This window comes from Thamnophis elegans, chromosome 8 (genome assembly GCF_009769535.1).
Source record: "Thamnophis elegans isolate rThaEle1 chromosome 8, rThaEle1.pri, whole genome shotgun sequence".
NCBI classification, from domain to species: domain Eukaryota; kingdom Metazoa; phylum Chordata; class Lepidosauria; order Squamata; family Colubridae; genus Thamnophis; species Thamnophis elegans.
The window spans coordinates 78,065,537-78,085,104 of record NC_045548.1 but is presented as its reverse complement, the minus strand read 5'-3'; the positions used below and the strand labels follow the sequence as shown (position 1 = coordinate 78,085,104).

The window sequence follows — 19,568 nt, the reverse complement described above, 5'->3', positions numbered from 1 at the left end:
ATGTCGGCTGGCAACTACCCGGGGGAGGGCCTTCTCTGTAGCCGCTCCGACCCTATGGAACGAACTTCCCCAGAGATCCGGACCCTCCCCACTTCAGGCCTCATGGGGTGGGAAAAAATGAAACTCGAAGGCTATTAAGACCTGGCTATTCCGGCAGTCCCAGGGCTGTTGACCTCATGACTGAGGTCAGCCCGATTAGACTGGGTGTATGTTGTGGCTTTTAAATCTATGTTTCTTTGTTTTAACTTTCTATTTTTAAAACGTATTTGTTGTAAGCCGCCCGGAGTCCTTCGGGATTGGGCGGCCTATAAATTCATTAAATCTAATCTAATCTAAAATGGGGGAAAATTCACTTAGCAACTGCCTCACTTAGCAACAGAGATTTTGGGTTGTTCTGGGGTCATGTCGAGGGCTACCTGAATTCTGAGTTGGCTGTCCTGTACTATAAGCTTTTAGCGAAGATGACTTATGTGGTTTCCTGTGTTTATACATTTATGTATTTTAAGAGCTTACCTTCTGCCTTTATAGGGATTATTCTTTTTTATTGGAGTGTTGAAAGCAATTGTTCCATTACAATAAATGCAGATTATGGAAGGTAGCTCTTAAAGACTCCCTAATTAATGTACTTAATGTTCCTTCTTTGTTTATGGACATTCAGCATATTTCTAGAACACAGGCTAACAAGTCCATCCAGCTGAGAGATGAATATTGTCTGCCACATCTATTCTACTCTTCCCCCTGCCTTTATCCCCAGTGCTAGGATGGGGCATCATTAGCAGCGTTGGATCTTCCTTCCCAGGACCGGCCCTAGATTTCCACTGCTCTCCTCTCCTCTGCCTTCTCCGTATACGCATGTCAGGAACAAACCCAGTTGTCTTCCTCATCAGTCACCTCCAGACCTGGGGGGCTGTTGAGTCTCCATCTGAGGACCGATGGCCTCCAGGCTCCACCTCTGTCTCTCTCTCTCTCTCATCTGCCAGCTCCATCCCTCTTCCCCCTCGGAGCTCTCAGGCTGCCTAGATGCTGACCCTGATTCCTACACCTCCTATCTCCTCTGATTCGTCTGCTGCTGTGCGCAGCCCCTCCAGCTCCAAAACAAGATAACTTATGTGGTTTCCTTGTGTCTATACAATTTATGTATTTTAAGAGCTTACCTTCTGCCTTTATCAGATTATTCTTTTTTATAGAGTGTTGAACGCAATCAATTTCATTACAAATGCATGCAGATTACGGAAGGCAGCTCTTAAAGCCTCCCTAATAATGTACTTAATGTTCCTTCTTTGTTTATGGACATTCGGCATATTCTAAGAACATGCCTTGAATGTGATTGGTTAAGGCTTCCTCTGGCTGAATTGCCACAATGCTTGAAACCTGCTGAATGGATCGTGCCTTCAAAAGGAACATCTGAAGAACGATTTCTTGACACCAACTAACTTTGATTGACAGCGTGCCGTCAAGTTGGTGCTGTCCCTTAACAACCACATAAATGGGCCCCCTCCAAGATGATCTGCCCCTAAGTTAAATATGAGCCCAGCCGTGTGCAGAAGCTGCTCCCAAAAAAGCCAACACAGTCCTACGTTGCATCAACAGAGGGATAGAATCAGGATCGCGTGAAGTGTTAGTACCTCTTGGTAAGGCCAAGTACTTGGAATAATGGATGAAAACTGATCAAGGGGAGATTCAACGTGGGAAATAAGGAGGAATTTCCTGACAGTGAGAACAATCAACTGATGGAACAGATGTTGCCTTCAGAAGTTGTGGGAGCTTCATCATTGGAAGCTCTCAAGAAAAGTCGGACTTCCACCTGTCAGAAATGTTTTAGGGTCTCCTACTAGGGTGGATGGGGTGGAGTAGATGACCTTCAAGGTCCCTTCTAACTCTGTTATTCTGTTTTATTCTGTTCTGTTCTGTATACTGATTCCAGTTTTGGTCACCAAATATAAAAAAAAATATGGAGATTCTGGAAAGAGTGCAGAGAAGAGCAACAGAGATGATCAGGGGCCTGGAGGTTAAAACATAAGAAGAACAGTTACATGAACTGGCATAGCTAGTCTAGTAAAGAGAAGGACCGGGGGAGACATAATAGTAGTGTTCCAATATCTAAGGGGCAGTCACAAAGAAGAATGATTCAACCTATTCTCCAAAGCACATGAAGGCAGGACAAGAAGCAATGGGTGGAAACTAATCCAGGAGAGAAGCAAACTAGAACTCAGGAGAAATTTCCTGGGTAATAAGAACAATAATCAGTGGAACAACTTGCCTCCAGAAGTTGTAAGTGCTCCAACACTGGAGGTTTTTAAGAAGAGACTGGGCAACTGTTTGTCTGAAATGATATAAGGTTTCCTGCTTGAGCAGGGGATTGAAGACCTCCAATGTCCCTTTCAACTCTCTTGCTCTGTTATTCGGCCCCCTTCAGATCTTCCAACAAATGTTCGCAACCCCCATGGCAATCAAGTCCATCCCCTTGATTGCTAAACACCCCATTCTTCTTCGTCTTCTTTCTTCTTCTTCTTCTTTCTTCTTCGTCTTCTTCTTCTTCTTCTTCTTCTTCTTCTTCTTCTTTCTTCTTCTTCTTCCTTCTTCTTCTTCTTCTTCTTCTTCTTCTCTACTTCTTCTTCTTCTTTGTCTCCCTTCTCCTTCTCCTCCTCCTCCTCTCCTCCTCCTCCTCCTCCTCCTCCTCCTCCTCCTCTCCTCCTCCCTCCTCCTCCTCCTCTCCATCCTCCTCCTCCTCCTCCTCCTCTCTTTCCACCTCTTTCCAGCATGGGCTTTCTTCAAAGTTGGGTCTTTGCATAATCAGGCCAAAACACAATTGTCTGAGTACAAGTAGTACCCTTGACTTTCTCTATTTGTTTAACAATAATTAAAGTTGCACTACGCTGATGAAAGTGATTTAGGACTGGTTCTCCTGTGACCATCACAGCATCCCTATGTTCACACAATCAAAATTCAGGTGTTGACAACCCTTATATATTTCTATATTTAAGATGGTTTCAGCGCCCCCCAAGTCGCATGACCAAACCTCTGTGACCTTCTCAGCCAGCTGCCAAGCTTCTACAAACAATTCAATGGGGGAACATGTTAGGAATATAATTCTAATGGATGGGTTGGCAATATATAAGCATGTAACAATGTTGTAACTGTTTCTTTAAATCATACTGTACAATGTGATTGGATGCTGTGTTCCTCAATCGGCCATAAGAGGAGCCAGAACGACTGTTAGTTCTCTCTCTGTTCCTTAGATGCTGGTCTGATCTGGAAGTGCCGTGAGCTATTGTAAGTTTTGTAACTGCTAGCAGACTTTGAGTACTGAACTGATTATATGATTACTGGACTATGTTATTTGGATTATCCCTTAACTGAAAGACATTGATGACTGACTGTCTTATCCGTGTATGACTTGGACTGTGTCAGCACTGCTTCACTTATTAACCAAGAAAGAAACCACTCAACTCCATTTTGCAGAATTAAGAGTACTTTTACTGGTTATAAGTAAATAGAAGCTAAGCAAAGCTGGATCTGAGCAAAAGCGCGTGAAAGCATTAGATATCAATACATGACCCATTCCCCTCCCCTTGGTAACCCCAGTCCATAGTCCAATCCAATATCTCCCCAGCTGTCAGGTGGGAGACATCTTCAAAAATCATCAACAGGTTGGTATGCCGGACAGTTGGCCTTGGCGGGAAACTCCTCTCCCTGCCACATGCGCAGTAGATGGTGAGAACCGAGGTGGCACAGTGGTTAGAGTGCTGTACTGCAGCACTTCAGCTGACTGTTATCTGCAGTTCGGCGGTTGAAATCTCACCGGCTCAGGGTTGACTCAGCCTTCCATCCTTCTGAGGTGGGTGAAATGAGGACCCAGACTGTGGAGGCGATATGCTGACTCTGTAAACTGCTTAGAGAGGGCTGGAAAGCCCTATGAAGCGGTATATAAGTCTAACTGCTATTGCTATTGCTATAACAACTCCCAATTAACAGTCCTCCTGTACAGAATATTTCCCACACCCAAATACCATGCCCCCTCCCTGTTTCAATGGCAGACAAAAAGCAAGCAGCAAATCAGAGGCTGACAGACTGTTTGATGGACTCTGCTACCTCTATTTCCATGAAAATAAAAGCCTATTTAAACTGCGGTGTCTCTGTATGCTGGTTTGTGTGTTCTCCAACACAACTCTAACAACACTTCTCTGAACGCACTCGCTCTCCCAATGGGGAGTTTACCTAACACTGGTTATGGGCCCAGAGTGTACCAGACGTAGCTAAAGGAGAGTTGGTGTTGATACGCAATACCGTATACAGACAGCTGTTTATTGTAGTGGTTGTTACTATCCTGGAGAAGATGGCGATGCGACCCATCAACAAGCCTGTCGATAACCCGGTTGGATGGAACAAACTATGTTTCCTGGTCTATGAAATGCAGTCTACTCCTGCGTAGGGAAGGTTTATGGGATACAGTACAGAATCCACTGGATGTATCTGCTCGGAGTCCAGATAACGATGATGATGCCAAGAAAATAGCAGATTTTCAGTGATTGCAACGAACGGGCGTTGTGTATTATTGGTCTAACACTGAATGACCAACAATTAATACATATTCATGGAGATTTATTTAATGACTGAACAACTGTTCTGTCTGAGGCTTCCCAAGAGCATGAAGCAAACTCCTTGTCCCAACAAAAGAAACCCTTTTGTGAATTCTGCTCATTCCCATCCAGCAAAGTCTTCAAGGGAGGATTTATAGTCACAAACCTTATCTGGCTTGGAGAGCTGCCAGGCCGAGATCTGAAAAACTTGGCCAGGAGTCTCGGAGAGTCACGAACCAATTAAGCGAACTAATTGTATCCTGCAAACTCAGAACCACCTTAAATTACCTCACACACAGCACTGGCATGCATAAGAATAGGATGTAAACTTGTTTTTTAAAAGGCATCTTTGGTTTGCGTTAAAACAACTTCAACACACGCAAGTTCTGATTGCACCACAAACGCAGTTGTCACCCTTACCTTTCACAGAGGCACTGAGTTTTATAGATATGAGCATGATAGTGTAGAATAATCATATCCAAGGACCAGTGGTGGGTTTCAAAAAGTTTGGAACCTCTTCTGTAGATGTGGCCTGCTTTCTGGGTCCACTGGTGGAACCTCTTCTAACCGGTTCGGTAGATTTGATGAACTGGTTCTACCGAATAGGTGCGAACTGGTAGGAACCCACCTCTGGTGTGGGGATAAGATCATGAACTTTCAACTGGGTGCAATCCTAGGAAACTTTTAGATTTGGGATTCCACAAATGTGCCAACATGTCTGTCTTATTAAATTGGAACTTTAAGGATAACTTTGCCTGGGCTCTGATTTAATTCTGCATGATATTTGGAACACTGACAGTGTGGCTTATCAGCCTTATCCTGAAAGATAAGCAGACTTGGCAGACTTCTGACAGACACTTTACAAACTATTTGGGACTCATTATGGTCTGTGAATGAATATAATTTGCAGCCATATAAATAAAAAGAGGGTTTTGGGGACTAATTGTGTGCTTTTTACTGTCTCAGGAAGCCTAGGTCAGAACAGTTCACTCAGACCAATTGTAGAAGCGCAGCTGTGATTACCACAATCACGGGCTGCTCTTTCATTGTTTCCTTCGCCATCTTCAATTCAGACATCTTTTAGAAGTGCCAACTCTGACTTTGGAAAGGAACTACGTTCTACCAGGAAATCAGAGAGCTTCATATCGGCAGAATGATTATCTCTGAAATGGCAAGAAAATTGGAGAACCTGGTCTTGTTTTGCAGAACTGGTTGTTCAGAGCCGAGGTGGCATAGTGGTTGGAGTGCAGTACTGCAGGCCACTTCAGCTGACTGCTAACTGCAGTTCGGTGGTTCAAATCTCACCGGCTCAAGGTTGACTCAGCCTTCCATCCTTCCGAGGTGTGTAAAATGAGGACCCGGATGTTGGGGGCGATATGCTGACTCTGTAAACCGCTTAGAGAGGGCTGAAAGCCCTATGAAGCGGTATATAAGTCTAACTGCTATTGCTATTGCTATATTGTTGTGATAGACAAAGTCATGTGTTCCTCATTCAAGCACAATGCGGAACACAGAATTGGACACAGAACCACTTTGTTTTCAGTCACAATACACCACAGATCATTGGGCCAAACAAACGTGGTATTTGCCGGTTCACCAAACTACTCAAAATTTCCACTACCAGTTTGGCCGAACCAGTCCGAACTGGCTGAATACCACCTCTGGATGCTACCTAGTTGGGAAATAAATCTGCAAGAAAACAAACAAGCTCAGAGAGCACCAAATACTCCACAGTCGTCGTCGTTGTCGACTTCCTCCTCCTCCTCCTCCTCCTCCTCCTCCTCCTCCTCCTCCTCCTCCTCCTCCTCCTCTCCTAACTCCATCCCCTTTGCACACTGGTGATGTACCTAGTTAGGTAATGAAACATCTGCAAGAAAACAAGCAAGTTCAGAGAGGGCCTCTCTGGTCAACCCCGAGCTACAAATATTCTTCCTCATTAGCATTGTAAACAATGCTTGGCAGGTCATTTTGGGGAGACAGACAGAACCACCGGTTTAGCCATCTCTGAAAGCTGATTTCGATGAATTAAACTTTGGAAGTGTTCTCAACTTGTCTGATCGTCTTTAAGAGCTTCCTGGAGGATTTATAGCTCAGCGATTCAGAACACCTGACCTAGAGGCACTATGCTTCAATCTCAGTGGAATTAGAGAGCCACACTCTGGATTTTTAACCAGCTCATCAGATGCTTTAAGTTATTGTTTCTCAACTTTGGTGACTTGAAGAGGTGTGGACTTCAACTCCTTCACAGAATTCTGGGAATAAGAGATTAACAGAGTTGGAAGGGACCTTCGAGGCTTTCCAGTCCAACCCCCTGCTCAGGCAGGAAACTCTACACCACTTCAGACAAATGGTTGTCCAATCTCATTTTGAAATTTCCAGTGTTGGAGCATTTACAGCTTCTGGAGGGAAGCTATTCCACTGGTTCATTGATCTAGGATTAGTTCTAAGTTGCTTCTCTCCTTGATTGGTTTCCATCCATTGCTTCTTGTTTTACCCATGTAAAAGAAGTATAATGTGTTGCAAAGATGTTATGTTTGTATTAACAAAACAAAACAAAATTAATTTTTTAAAAAAGGAATGGGGTGAGGTCCATGGTAGACAGTTGAAGGTTGAAGCTGTGAGGGTTAGAGAGGATGTAACCACGGAATCAGTAGATTATCCACTAGAACTTCCCGGTTACTATTCAGTTAGGTACCACCTATTCTCTACTTGTGCATTTGGTTTTTCTTGCCTAAATGTGCAACGTTACATTTTTCACCACTGAATTTCATTTTGTTAAATATAGAGCCCAATTTTCAAATCTGTGCAGATCCTTCTGTATCTTGCGGTCTAGCATCAAATGATGCTTCCGCAAGCATCATTTGATGTTCTAGCTGCTCCATGGAGTGTCGCGCAGGTGCCGTATGCACCATGCACATGCACAGAAGTGCCAACAGCATAAAGGACCATTAAGGAGCACGGGTGGGTGGGTGGGCGGGCCCTCTGGAGCACCATACCAGAATGGTATCCAGTTGGGAAACGCAGTAAAGACGAAGACTTTATTCTAGAAATAATGTCGATGCCAACTGACCGAATCAGATGTCCCTGCCCTCTCCAAATCTAATTCAATCCTCTATTGGTACCAGATCTAACGTTTCATCAGGCCTACAGCCTTCCATTCCTTAAGGGCTGATCCTGCTGTCATTTCAGTCGACAGAACATGGCAGCATCTGGTAGAAACCATGGTGACAATGTCCGTCTTGGTGTCCTTTCTCAAGTGATTATATGGTTGGTGTTAGCCTTTGCATAATGAAATTGTGATGTGCATAGGGCCACTTGACTCTCCTACACCCCTAACCCCCAGGATACTCATGACAAACACGATATAGTTATGAACAATGTCTCTTTGGCTTTATACAGAAGAACAGGTGGCCCACTCATTTCCGAAGGTGGACCCATCAGAAGATCTGAAGGACCTTCTACATGCTTTTGCTAGCGTTCTCGGCCTCGTTCTTGATTCTCTCTCTGTTGAGTTGGTTGCTTTTCAGCCAGGAGTGGACATCTTCGGGGAGTTCAGGAGATTCCACCTGCAATTAAATCATGCAACTAAAATCATACAAATTAAGTGGCAAAGGAGGTCGGAGAACATAAACAGGTGGCACGCAGAATTTGAGTCCGACTGCCTCTCACTATTTAGGGAAACATCCATGAAAAGTGAAGAAAATGAAATTCAGTGGTGAAAAGAGTCAGGTTTCTACATTTTTGGCAAGAAAAACGAAATGCCCAGGTGTAGTTTAGGGGGGTACCTCCCTCAATAGTAGCAACCAAGAGGGTTGGATGGAGTCCTAGTGGACAACCATGGCTTGCTTCCAGACATTGTGGGTGCTCCATCGATGGAGGTTTTTAAGAAGAAACACAACAGCCATTTGTCTGAAATGATATGGGGTTTTCTGCTTGAGCACAGGGTTGGACTAGAAGACCTCCAAGGTCCCTCCCAACTCTGTTACCCTGTTATTCTGACCTAGGAAATAGCTTCCATCTCTCATTTTTTTTGTTTAGCTGAGGCTGGAAGGATGGGGAATGACAATAACCAAATTTCACAACGCCAAATAACTTTTCAGCCAGATGTCCCCAATAATAATAGCAATAGCAATAGCAGTTAGACTTATATACCGCTTCATAGGGCTTTCAGCCCTCTCTAAGCAGTTTACAGAGTCAGCATATCGCCCCCAACAACAATCCGGGTCCTCATTTTACCCACCTCACAAGGATAGAAGGCTGAGTCAACCCTGAGCCGGTGAGATTTGAACCGCCGAACTGCAGAACTGCAGTCAGCTGAAGTAGCCTGCAGTGCTGCATTTAACCACTGCGCCACCTCAACAAATTCACAACGAAGACCCCCAAAAGATTTTTTTTTCCCTTTACACATCTTCTAAGAAAAAAAAAATCACATCTTCACAGATAAGAATTCCAGGAGATGTTTCCAAAGAAGAGATGCCATGTGGAAACGAGAGTCCCAGCAATACTTTCCAGCCAGCAGAGGGAGCAGAAACCATACCACAATCAACAACACAGTCAGAACTGAACTTATTGAGTCAGAAGGAGAAGGATCTTGGAGTCCTAGTGGACAACCATTTAAATAGGAGCCAGCCGTGGGCAGCAGCTGCCAAAAAAGCCAACACAGTTCTAGGCTGCATCAACAGAGGGACAGAATCAAGATCACGTGAAGTGTTGATTCCACTTTTATAATGCCTTGGTAAGGCCACACTTAGAATACGGCATTCAGTTTTGGTCACCACAATGTAGAAAAGAATGTGGAGACTCTAGAAAGAGTGCAGAGAAGAGCAACAAAGAGGATTAGGGGACTGGAGACTAAAACATATGAGGAACGGTTGCAGGAACTGTTTCTGTGTTAAACTGTGTAGTTTAATGAAAAGAAGGACTAGGGGAGACATGATAGCAGTCTTCCAATATCTCAGGGATTGCCACAAAGAAGAGGGAGCCAAGCTAGTCTCCAAAGAACCTGAGGTTAAAACAAGAAGCAGTGGATAGAAACTAATCATGAGAGAGAAGCAACGTAAAACTAAGGGGAAATTTCCCGCATGTTTAGAACAATTAATCAAGAGCTTTATCTATTTTTGTATCTTGTATTCTGTAAATCTTGCCTTTTTATATAACTTTCAAATAAGGGGAAAAAGAAAAGAGAACCAGGTCATCCTCCGAAGAGGAGAATATGTAAGCACAACAACGGTTAGAGTGGATGGAGGGAGGAGTAGAAGGAAAGATAGGAAGGAAAGGAGAAAGGAGAGGAATAGGAGAAAGGGAAAGGCAGAGGAAGAATGGGAGGGAATGTAAGAGTAGGAAAGAGGGGAGGAATGGGAAGAAGAGGGGAAGGGTAAAGGTGAGGAAGGGGAAGGAGAGAAGGGAAGGAGAGGAGGAAGGAAGGAAGGAGAGAAGAAAGAGAAGAAAGGGGGGTAGGAAGGAGGGAGGGAAGGAGGGAGGGAAGCAAGGAGGGAAGGAAGGAGGGAAGGAAGGAGAGAAGGAGAGAAGAAAGGAGGGAAGGAAGGAGGGAAGGAAGGAGAGAAGAAAGGAGGGAAGGAAGGAGGGAAGGAAGGAGGGAATGTAGGAGAGAAGGAAGGGGGGAAGGAAGGAGGAAAGGAAGGGGGAAAGGAAGGAGAGGAGAAAAGAAAGGAGGGAAGGAAGGAGGGAAGGAGAGAAGGAGGGAGGGAAGGAAGGGGAGTAGGAGAGAAGAAACGAGGGAAGGAAAGAGGGAGGGAGGGAAGAAGAAGTTGGACCGTTGTAAGATAAGATGGATCTTCAAGTATATTGTCAACAGTAGGGAAAAATTGTTATAAATACATATTATTAATAACAGTAATGAGATCATATAATTGTGAATGTATATATGAAATTGATAAAATAAAATAAATTATAAATCTTAAATTAAAAAAAAAAAGAACAATTAATCAGTGGAACAACCTGCCTCCAGAAGTTGTAAATGTTCCAACACTGGAGGTTTTCAAGAAGATGTTGGATAACCATCTGTCTGAAATGGTATAGGGTTTCCTGCCTAGGCAGGGGGTTTAAGGTTTTAAGGTTTAAGTTTTTATTAAAATTTGTATGCCGCCCACTCCCATCGGGACTCTCACAAATTTGCAGAATGCATCCAACATCTTGGCTATTTTGAAGGCAGATAAATCTCTGAATGTATCCCAGTTTCCCCCGCCCAGTATATTGGTATATTAGAAGTGGCATAATTGAAGTTCTGTCTGTGTTGAAGGCATTAAGGATAGTGGTAAGGAAATATTTCTGCACTGATAACCCAATGAATCATGAATTGTCTGGTAACCACCAACAAACAAGTTGGCCAAGGTGGCGCAGTGGTTAAATGCAGCACTGCAGGCTACTGCTAGATCAGCAGGTCAGCGGTTCAAATCTCACCGGCTCAGGGTTGACTCAGCCTTCCATCCTTCCGAGGTGGGTAAAATGAGGACCCAGATTGTTGGGGGCAATATGCTGACTCTTTGTAAACCGCTTAGAGAGGCCTGAAAGGCCTATGAAGCGGTATATAAGTCTACTGCTATTGCTATTGCTATTGGCCTTTTTAGAGAAGGTATAAAAATGTCTAGGTACGAAATCACAGTTTGTACAGAGAACCTCAGATGGTATCAGCTGGCTGTTGTAGTCAGCGGGAATCTGCTTTGAAGAATGAGAGAGAAAGTCTGACTGATGAGAAGAATCAGGGAATGGCAAATGTCCTCGTTTATGGAAGTGGATGTCGGCGAAGGCAGCCTAAAAATCGTATTTGCCTTATGTGCAGCTACATTGCATGGCTGGAGAAGTCCATGATTCTTCTTACACATAATGACACAAAGATCAGTGAGAAGAAGACTTGGAAAATGAGGTTCATAGTAGCAACCCTTCTCACTGAAGACTATCTTAGTTTCCCTCTTTCTCTCTCCTCTCTCTTCCCCATCTCCCTCCACTCTATCTCCTTTCTCCTCCCTCCGGTTCTCTCTCCTCTCTCTACCCCCTCTCCTTTTATCTTCTCTCCCCCTATCTCTCTCTCACACAGATCTCTCTCCCTTCTCTCTCTCCCCTTTGTCCCCGTCTCTCTCACTTCTCCCTCTCTCTCCTCACTCTCCCCCCTGTCCTCTCTTTTCCCATATCTCTTCTCTCACTCTCTCTCACACACATCTCTCCCCCTTCTCTTCTCTCCCCCTCTCTCACACAACTCTCTCCTTCTCTCTCCCCCTTCTCCTCTATCCCTCTCTCCTATTATTTCTCTTGTCTCTACCCTCTCCTTCTCTCCCTTCTCTTTCTCTTTATCTCCCTCCCTCTCCTCTCCCTCCCTTTTCATCTCCCCTCTCTCTCTCACCCTTCTCTCTCCTCCTTCCCTCCCCCTCTCCTTTTTCTCCCTCTCTACCCTGTCTCCTCTTTCTCTTCTCTCTCCTCCTCTCTTTCTCTCCCCTTCCCTCTCCCTTTCTCCCCCTCTTCCCCTCTTTCCTCTCTCTCCCTCCTCTCTCTCACACACCTCTCTCCTTCTCTCTCCCTCTCTCCTTTCTATCCTCCCTCTCCTCTCTCTTTCCCATATCTCCTTGCTCTCTCTCTCTCTCTCTCTCTCTCACACACACACACACACACACACACACACACACACACCTTTTGGATTTGACACAGGATTTTGACACATTGTCCTTAGCTGTCTTAGGACACATTGTCCTTAGCTGCTTGAGCAAGCAGCATGCAAATGCTGCTCGCTCAACACCTACATGGCTACAATGGGCTCATTGCAAAGGAAGGACTCTGCGTTTGTCTCTGCCTTCCCCTTCCCCCAGCCTACATCAAGTTGGATTTGAAAGCTGCTGCACTGCCGCTGGCTATCTCAGCCAGGATTAGATCCCAGGCAGTTTTGATTCTTCCTGCATCCTCCTCCTCTTTCTCCAAGTCAGGCAGAATCATGACGAGTTGACGAGTTTAATAAAATTTGTATGCCGCCCCACTCCCATTGGGACTCTGACCTTAGGGGCAGGGTTTTTAAGGGCCCAAGAAATGCCTATCCGAGTCGGAATAATAGCAATAGCCCTTAGACTTTTATACCGCTTCGCAGCTCTCTCTAAGCGGTTTAGAGAGTCAGCGTCTTGCCCTCTAATAATTGGGGTCCTCGTTTTATCAACCTCAGAAGGACAGAAGGCTGAGCCGACCTTGAGCCAGTCAGGATCGAACTGCTGGCAGTCGGCAGAGTTAGCCTGCAATACTGTATTCTAACAGGAAGGAAGGAAGGAAGGAAGGAAGGAAGGAAGGAAGGAAGGAAGGAAGGAAGGAAGGAAAAATAGCAATACCATTTGAGACATAATACTGCTTTACAGTGCTTTACAGCCCCTTCTAAGAGGTTTGCAGTGTCAGCCTCTTGCCCCTCCAACAATCTGGGTCCTCATTTTACCTACCTCGGAAGGACGGGAGGCTGAGCTGGTGAGATTCGAACTGCTGAACTGCAGCTAGCAGTCAGCTGCACTCAGCAGTCAGTAGCCTGCAGTACTTCACTCTAACCACTGCACCACCACGGCTCTTATAAGCAGAATAACAGAGTGGAAAGGGTCCTTGGAAGTCTCCTAGCCCAAACCCCCTGCTTGAGCAGGAGACCCTATACCCTTTCAGACAAATGGTTGTCTAATCTCTTCTTAAACACCTCCAGTGTTGGAGAAGAACTCACAACTTCTGGAGGCAGGCCGTTCCACTGATCCATTATTCTAATGATCAGGAAACGTCTCCTTTTAAGTTCTAAGTTGGATCCCTCCTTGAAGCTCTCAGAAGCAGCTCCAAAACTTGGTCTCGTGGCCGAGCAGAATCTGTATGCCTTTTGATTTCTGCCCTGGAACATATCCACCATTTAGGAAGTGGAAGGAACTCCTGGCTCTCTTGACCCGGGCTGAAGGTTGTGTGAGCGGAGGGCCTGCATGGTGGACGTGTGTCCCGAGGTCACCCCTTACTCCCGTTTTAATTTTTGAATTTGAATTGAATTTATTTAGCTTGTATGCCGCCCTACTCTAGGAAGACTCAGGGTGGCTAACAAAGAAGAAGGGAAGGGGGGGAGGGATACAAGAAATAAAAAACAACAATTTAAAAAATTCACAACAGTCATAACTTAGGATGGGGCTGGATAATTCAACAGCCCCAGGCCTGCTGGAACAGCCAGGTCTTAACCGCTTTGCGGAAGGCCGGAAGGGTAGTAAGGGTCCGGATCAAAAATTATATCTAGAAGTTATTGGGAATATTGTTTAACTGGAACAGTTGTGATAACTTTTAAGATAAAACAATAATAATATTAAAGAAGTATTTGAAGATTTAAAGTGCAATATAGGCTTTTCCTTGATTACAAAATACTCAGAAGCAGTAACATTTCATAAATAAAATTATTTTCTCTTCCTCTCTCCCTTTCTCCACCTTCACTAATAGTGGTGGGTTGCTAACCAGCCTACTATTTGTATTTGTATTTATTAGTTTTGTATGCCGCCCACTCTCGGAAGACTCCGGGCAGCTTACAATAAAAAAGGGAGGGGAAATATATAAGACAATACAACAATTTAAATTATAGCAACATTCATAACTTAAAGTGGGGCTGGAAACTTCAACAGCCCCAGGCCTGCCGGAACAGCCAGGTCTTAATAGCTTTACGGAAGGCTGGAAGGGTAGTAAGGGTCCGGATCTCAACGGGGAGATCGTTCCATAGGGCCGGAGCAGCTACAGAGAAGGCCCTCACCCGGGGGGTCGCCGGCCGACATTGGCCGGCAGATGGAATCCGGAGGAGGCCTAGTCTGTGCGATCTAATAGGTCTTTGGGAGGTAACCAGGTCCGATACCATGTAGGGCTTTAAAAGTAACGACTAGCACCTTGAAGCGTGTCCGGAGACTAATGGGTAGCCAGTGCAGCTCGCGGAGGATAGGTGTAACGTGGGTGTACCTGGGTGCACCCACAATCGCTCGCGCGGCTGCGTTCTGGACTAGCTGAAGTCTTCGAACACTCTTCAAGGGCAGCCCCATGTAGAGCGCTTTTTCCATAAGTTTGGAAGCCTTACCTTCCTCCCACACAGAATCTGGAGGACTTCGCTTGGAGACATGCCGATCACGAGATGCCGAACCAAGGCAATGGCGCAGACAAACTTATTCTGGCAACTGATGAATTGTTGCTCCAGGTAAAACGACTGGTCGTCCCAGCCTAACATGCGTGTCCGGACTTCAAAGCGTTCCCACAGTTTCAAGGACCGCCGGAAGCGCCAAGAGGAAGCCGTCATCATGGTGGCCTGCTTATGGTTCCAGATGGTCTGCAGGAGGCCGCAGCGGACATGTACGCGTAACGGGCGAAATCAGCTTCCCGGCCGTAGCGGGCATTATTCATGTGCCCCAACGAATCCAGATCGGCAGGCAAGACCCAGCTGTACCTGACGCCTTCATCCAACACTTTTGCTTGGGGGTCTGCAAATCTCCAAGAACAGTACAGGTAGGCCACGAAGAGTAGATACCAAGCATCTAGGAAGGCGAAGCCGATGGTGGTAACAAGAAATAAAAGTGAGGAGTAATGTCGGCACCAGCACTGACATATTGAAATATCAGTGATCTGCCTGGAATAGAGGGAGATGTAATTGAGATCTTGAGTTGGAGCTACAAGCTGAAGGTTGACGAAGGAGAGAAGTCCCACAGAGAGTTGCTTCTCTCTGCTTCTGCTTCTCCTCTGGCTTGGTCTTGTCCTTCTTCGGCCTCTGCAAGCGTCTTCTGAGAGCTTTTTGACTCTTCAGTGGACCTCAGGTAGAACTCCGCCCACTGCTTCAACGCTTCTTTGATGAAGCAAGAGGTTGCCCTCATTGGCTTAAGCCAACGAAGCATTTGTAACATCTAATTACAAACTGATAATTAATGGGTGGAAGGGAAGGCTACAAAGAGCTGCTTCTTCGGTTCTGCTTATCTCAGAGAAGACAGGGCTGGAAGAGGTCTTCTCATCTTACCCTCTGCTCAGGTTAGGAGACCTTGTAACGTCCCGTCAAATGGATATCCAGGCTAGTTTTGAAAGCTTTCAATGATGGATGTTCCCAAAGGTGCTTTTTCAGGAAGCAACTGGACTTCCTTGTTGTTGTTTTTTTCTTTTGAAGACATTTCGCTTCTCATTCAAGAAACCAGGTTTATTTATTTTATTTTTTTAATTTTTATTAGTAAAAATGATACAACAGCCACAGATTGCAAAAACAATACAACATCAACATCTGTTTTGCTTTACATTTGACTACATTTCGAGGCATTTCCATAATGACCAAAATCATTTTAAACATCAAAAACTACAGTCATCTTCTTCCCTCCCTCCCTCTTTCCTTCCCTCGTTTCTTCTCTCCTACTCCCCTTCCTTCCCTCCATCCTTCTCTCCTTCTCTCCTTCCTTTCCCCCTTCCTTTCCTCTTCCTTCCCCCTTCCTTCTCTCCTACATTCCCTCCTTCCTTCCCTCCTTCATTCCCTCCTTTCTTTTCTCCTTCTCTCCTTCCTTTCCCCCTTCCTTTCCTCCTTCCTTCCCCCCTTCCTTCTCTCCTACATTCCCTCCTTCCTTCCCTCCTTCCTTCCCTCCTTTCTTCTCTCCTTTCTTCCCTCCTGAAGAACCAGGTTTAATAGCAGTAACTGTGAGAGGGATCTTGGAGTCTTAGGGGACAATCAATTAATATGAGTCAGCACTGTGGACTTCCAGTTAAACATGAGGCAGCCAAAAATGCCAACACAATAGTGAATCTGCCTGCAGGGTTGGGTTGCCACAAATGGCCCAGTGATGGCATTCGGGAGAAAAACTGTCCTTGTGTCTAGTTGTCTTGGTGTGCAGTGCTCTATAGCGTCATTTGAGGGTAGGAGTTTGAAACAATTATGTCCAGAATGCGAGGGGTCTGTAGATATTTTCACGGCCCCCTTTTTGACTCGTGCAGTGTGTACAGGTCCTCAATGGAAGGCAGGTTGGCAATAATTGTTTTTTTCTGCAGTTCTGATTATCCTCTGAAGTCTCTGTCTGTCTTGTTGGGTTGCAGAGCCAAACCAGACAGTTATGGAGGTGCAGATGACAGACTCAACAGAAATGTAGGGCATGGGTCTAAAATGATATTTAGTTTAGGATGTGTTGTGCTGAGAGAATAGTGAATCTGCCCTCAAGGTTGTGGGTTGCCACAAAGAAGGGGGCATCAGTGTGCGATAGCAGCCAAAAAAGCCAATGCAATCCTAAGCGGCATTAACAGAGGGATACAATCAAGATCAAGTGAGGTATTTATACCACTCTATAAAGCCTTAATAAGACCACACCTAGAATGTTGCACCCAGTTTTGGTCACCACACTATAAAGAAAGATGTTGAGACTTTAGAAAAAGTGCAGAGAAGAGCAGCCAGGATGATTAGGGGACTGGAGATTAAAAGATAGGAACAGGGCCTGGCTAGTCTAGTGAAGAGAAGGACCAAGGGAGACATGAGAACGGTCTTCCAATATTTGAGGGGCTGCCACAGAGAGGAGAGGGGGCCAGCTATTTTCCAAGGCACCCAAAGGCCAGACAAGAAATAATGGCTGGAAACTGACCAAGGAGAGATTCAACCTGGAAATGAGGAGAGATTTGTGACAGTGAGAGCAATCAACCCATGGAACCGAAGTTTCCTTCAGAAGTTGTGGGAGCTTCATCGCTGGAGGTTTTCAAGAAGAGACTGGGCTGCCACTTTTCAGAAATTGTGTAGGCTCTCCTGCTTGGCGGGTTGGACTAGATGACCTACAAGGTCCCTTCCAACTCTGCTAATCGAATCCAATTGAAAAATGATCCTGTCAGAGGCTGAAGAAGCTTCTTCTATGAGAAGCAAAATGTCTTCAAAACAGAATAGAATAGAATGGAATAGAATAGAATTCTTAATTGGCCAATTATGGTTGGACCCTCAAGGAATTTATCTTTGGTGCAGATGCTCTCAGTGTACGCGAAGGGAAATAGCAGTTAGACTTATATACCGCTTCATAGGGCTTTCAGCCCTCTCTAAGCGGTTCACAGAGTCAGCATATTGCCCCCACAACAATCTGGGTCCTCATTTTACCCACCTCGGAAGGATGGAAGGCTGAGTCAACCTTGAGCCGGTGAGATTAGAACCGCTGAACTGCAGATAACAGTCAGCTGAAATGGCCTGCAGTACAGCACTCTAACCACTGCGCCACCTCAGCTCTAAATATAAAATATATTCATCAAGAATAAAAAGATATACGCTTAGTGATAGCCAAGATTACTAATAAGCTGTCAAATCGTACTAGTAAACAAATAAAACAATATACATTGAAAGGTACAAGCAACACGGTTACAGTCATAAGTGGGGGAGAGATAGGTACTAGGAAGGAAGAGAATAGGAATACAGTTTTAGTAGATAATTTGATAGTGTTGTGGATATTAGTTATGTAGTAGAGTGATGGCATTCGGGGGAAAAAACTGTCCTTGTGTCTAATTGTTCTGGTGTGCAGTGCTCTATAGTGTCATTTTGAGGGTAGGAGTTGAAACAATTTATGTCCAGGATGTGAGGGGTCTGTAGATATTTTCACGGCCCTCTTTTTTTACTCCTGCAGTGTCCAGGTCCTCCATGGAAGGGCAGTTGGTAGCAATAGTTTTTTCTGCAGTTCTGATTATCCTCGGAAGTCCGTGTCTGTCTTGTTGGGTTGCAGAGCCAAACCAGACAGTGATGGAGGTGCAGATGACAGACTCAATGAATTCTCTGTTGAACTGAATCAGCAGCTCCTTGGGCAGTCTGAGCTTCCTGAGTTGGCGCAGAAAGAACATTTAGTCTTGGAAGATTTCTTTACCTGCAGTTCTGAACACCCCTCTCCAGAGAAGATTCAAAAATTAGAAGAAAAAAAAACTTCACCAGAACAGCACCCCAAACAAGAATGATGGGTTTTCTGCTAAAGGGAGAAAGGACACCGACATTCAGGCAAAACTCCGAGTCTTGCTTTCAGAATCCTGGTTTGTGGAAGAAATAACACCATTCGTCTGATATTATGTTTTGGAAATTGAGGTCGGCAGTTCGGCGGTTCGAACGGGGTGAGCTCCCGTTACTTGTCGCAGCTTCTGCCAAGCTAGCAGCTCGCAAACTAGAGACCACTTTTGTTGGGAGGGTGCAGCACTGCAGGCTACTTCAGCTGACTGCAGTTCTGCAGTTTGGCTGTTCAAATCTCACCGGCTCAGGGTTGACTCAGCCTTCCATCCTTCCGAGGTGGGTAAAATGAGGACCCGGATTGTTGTTGGGGGCAATATATGCTGACTCTGTAAACCGCTTAGAGAGGGCTGAAAGCCCTATGAAGCGGTATATAAGTCTAACTGCTATTGCTATTGCTAAGGTAACAGAGTTCCGTGAGCCTTCAGCATTTAGTCATGCCGGCCACATGACCATGGAGACGTCTCCGGACAACGCTGGCTCTTCGGCTTTAAAATGGAGATAAGCACTGCTCCGTAGAGTCAGGAACGACTAGCAGAGATGTGCGAGGGGAACTTTTAACTTTTACCAACATCTGAAAAATAAGATGTTCCACTGGAAGAATGAAATACTCTTTTATCTCGCAGAAGAGAATATTTTGCAACTCAGGGTTGAATGGAAAGGTTCTTAGTGTTCTCTGGGCTTCACACTTTTTGTGCAGAGATTTTATTACCATCATGATGTACCTTATTTGATAACCAAATCAAATTCATCAAGGAGAGAAGGAACCTAGGGCTAAGGAGAAATTTCCTGGCAGTGAGAACAACGAATCAGTGGAATGGCTGCCCTCCAGAAGGTGTGGGTGTTCCAACACTGGGCATTTTAAGAAGAGACTGGACAACGTTTGTCTGAAGTGGTATAGGACTTTCTGGCTAAGCAGGGGGTTGGACCAGAAGACCTCCAAGGTCCCTTCCAACTATTCTATTCTATTCTATTCTATTCTATTCTATTCTATTCTATTCTATTCTATTCTATTCTATTCTATTCTATTCTATTCTAGTCCA

General features: G+C 45.0%; 1 protein-coding gene across 1 annotated transcript; it reads right to left on the bottom strand.

The window, feature by feature from the left end:
• Positions 1 to 8,038: 8,038 nt before the first annotated feature.
• On the bottom strand, positions 8,039 to 19,243 carry LOC116512062 (protein THEM6-like). The gene is given in 4 exon segments (XM_032222337.1): positions 8,039 to 8,146; positions 14,635 to 14,903; positions 14,906 to 15,224; positions 19,094 to 19,243. Coding segments are annotated over 4 exon segments (846 nt in total).
• Between the last annotated feature and the right edge of the window lie 325 nt (positions 19,244 to 19,568).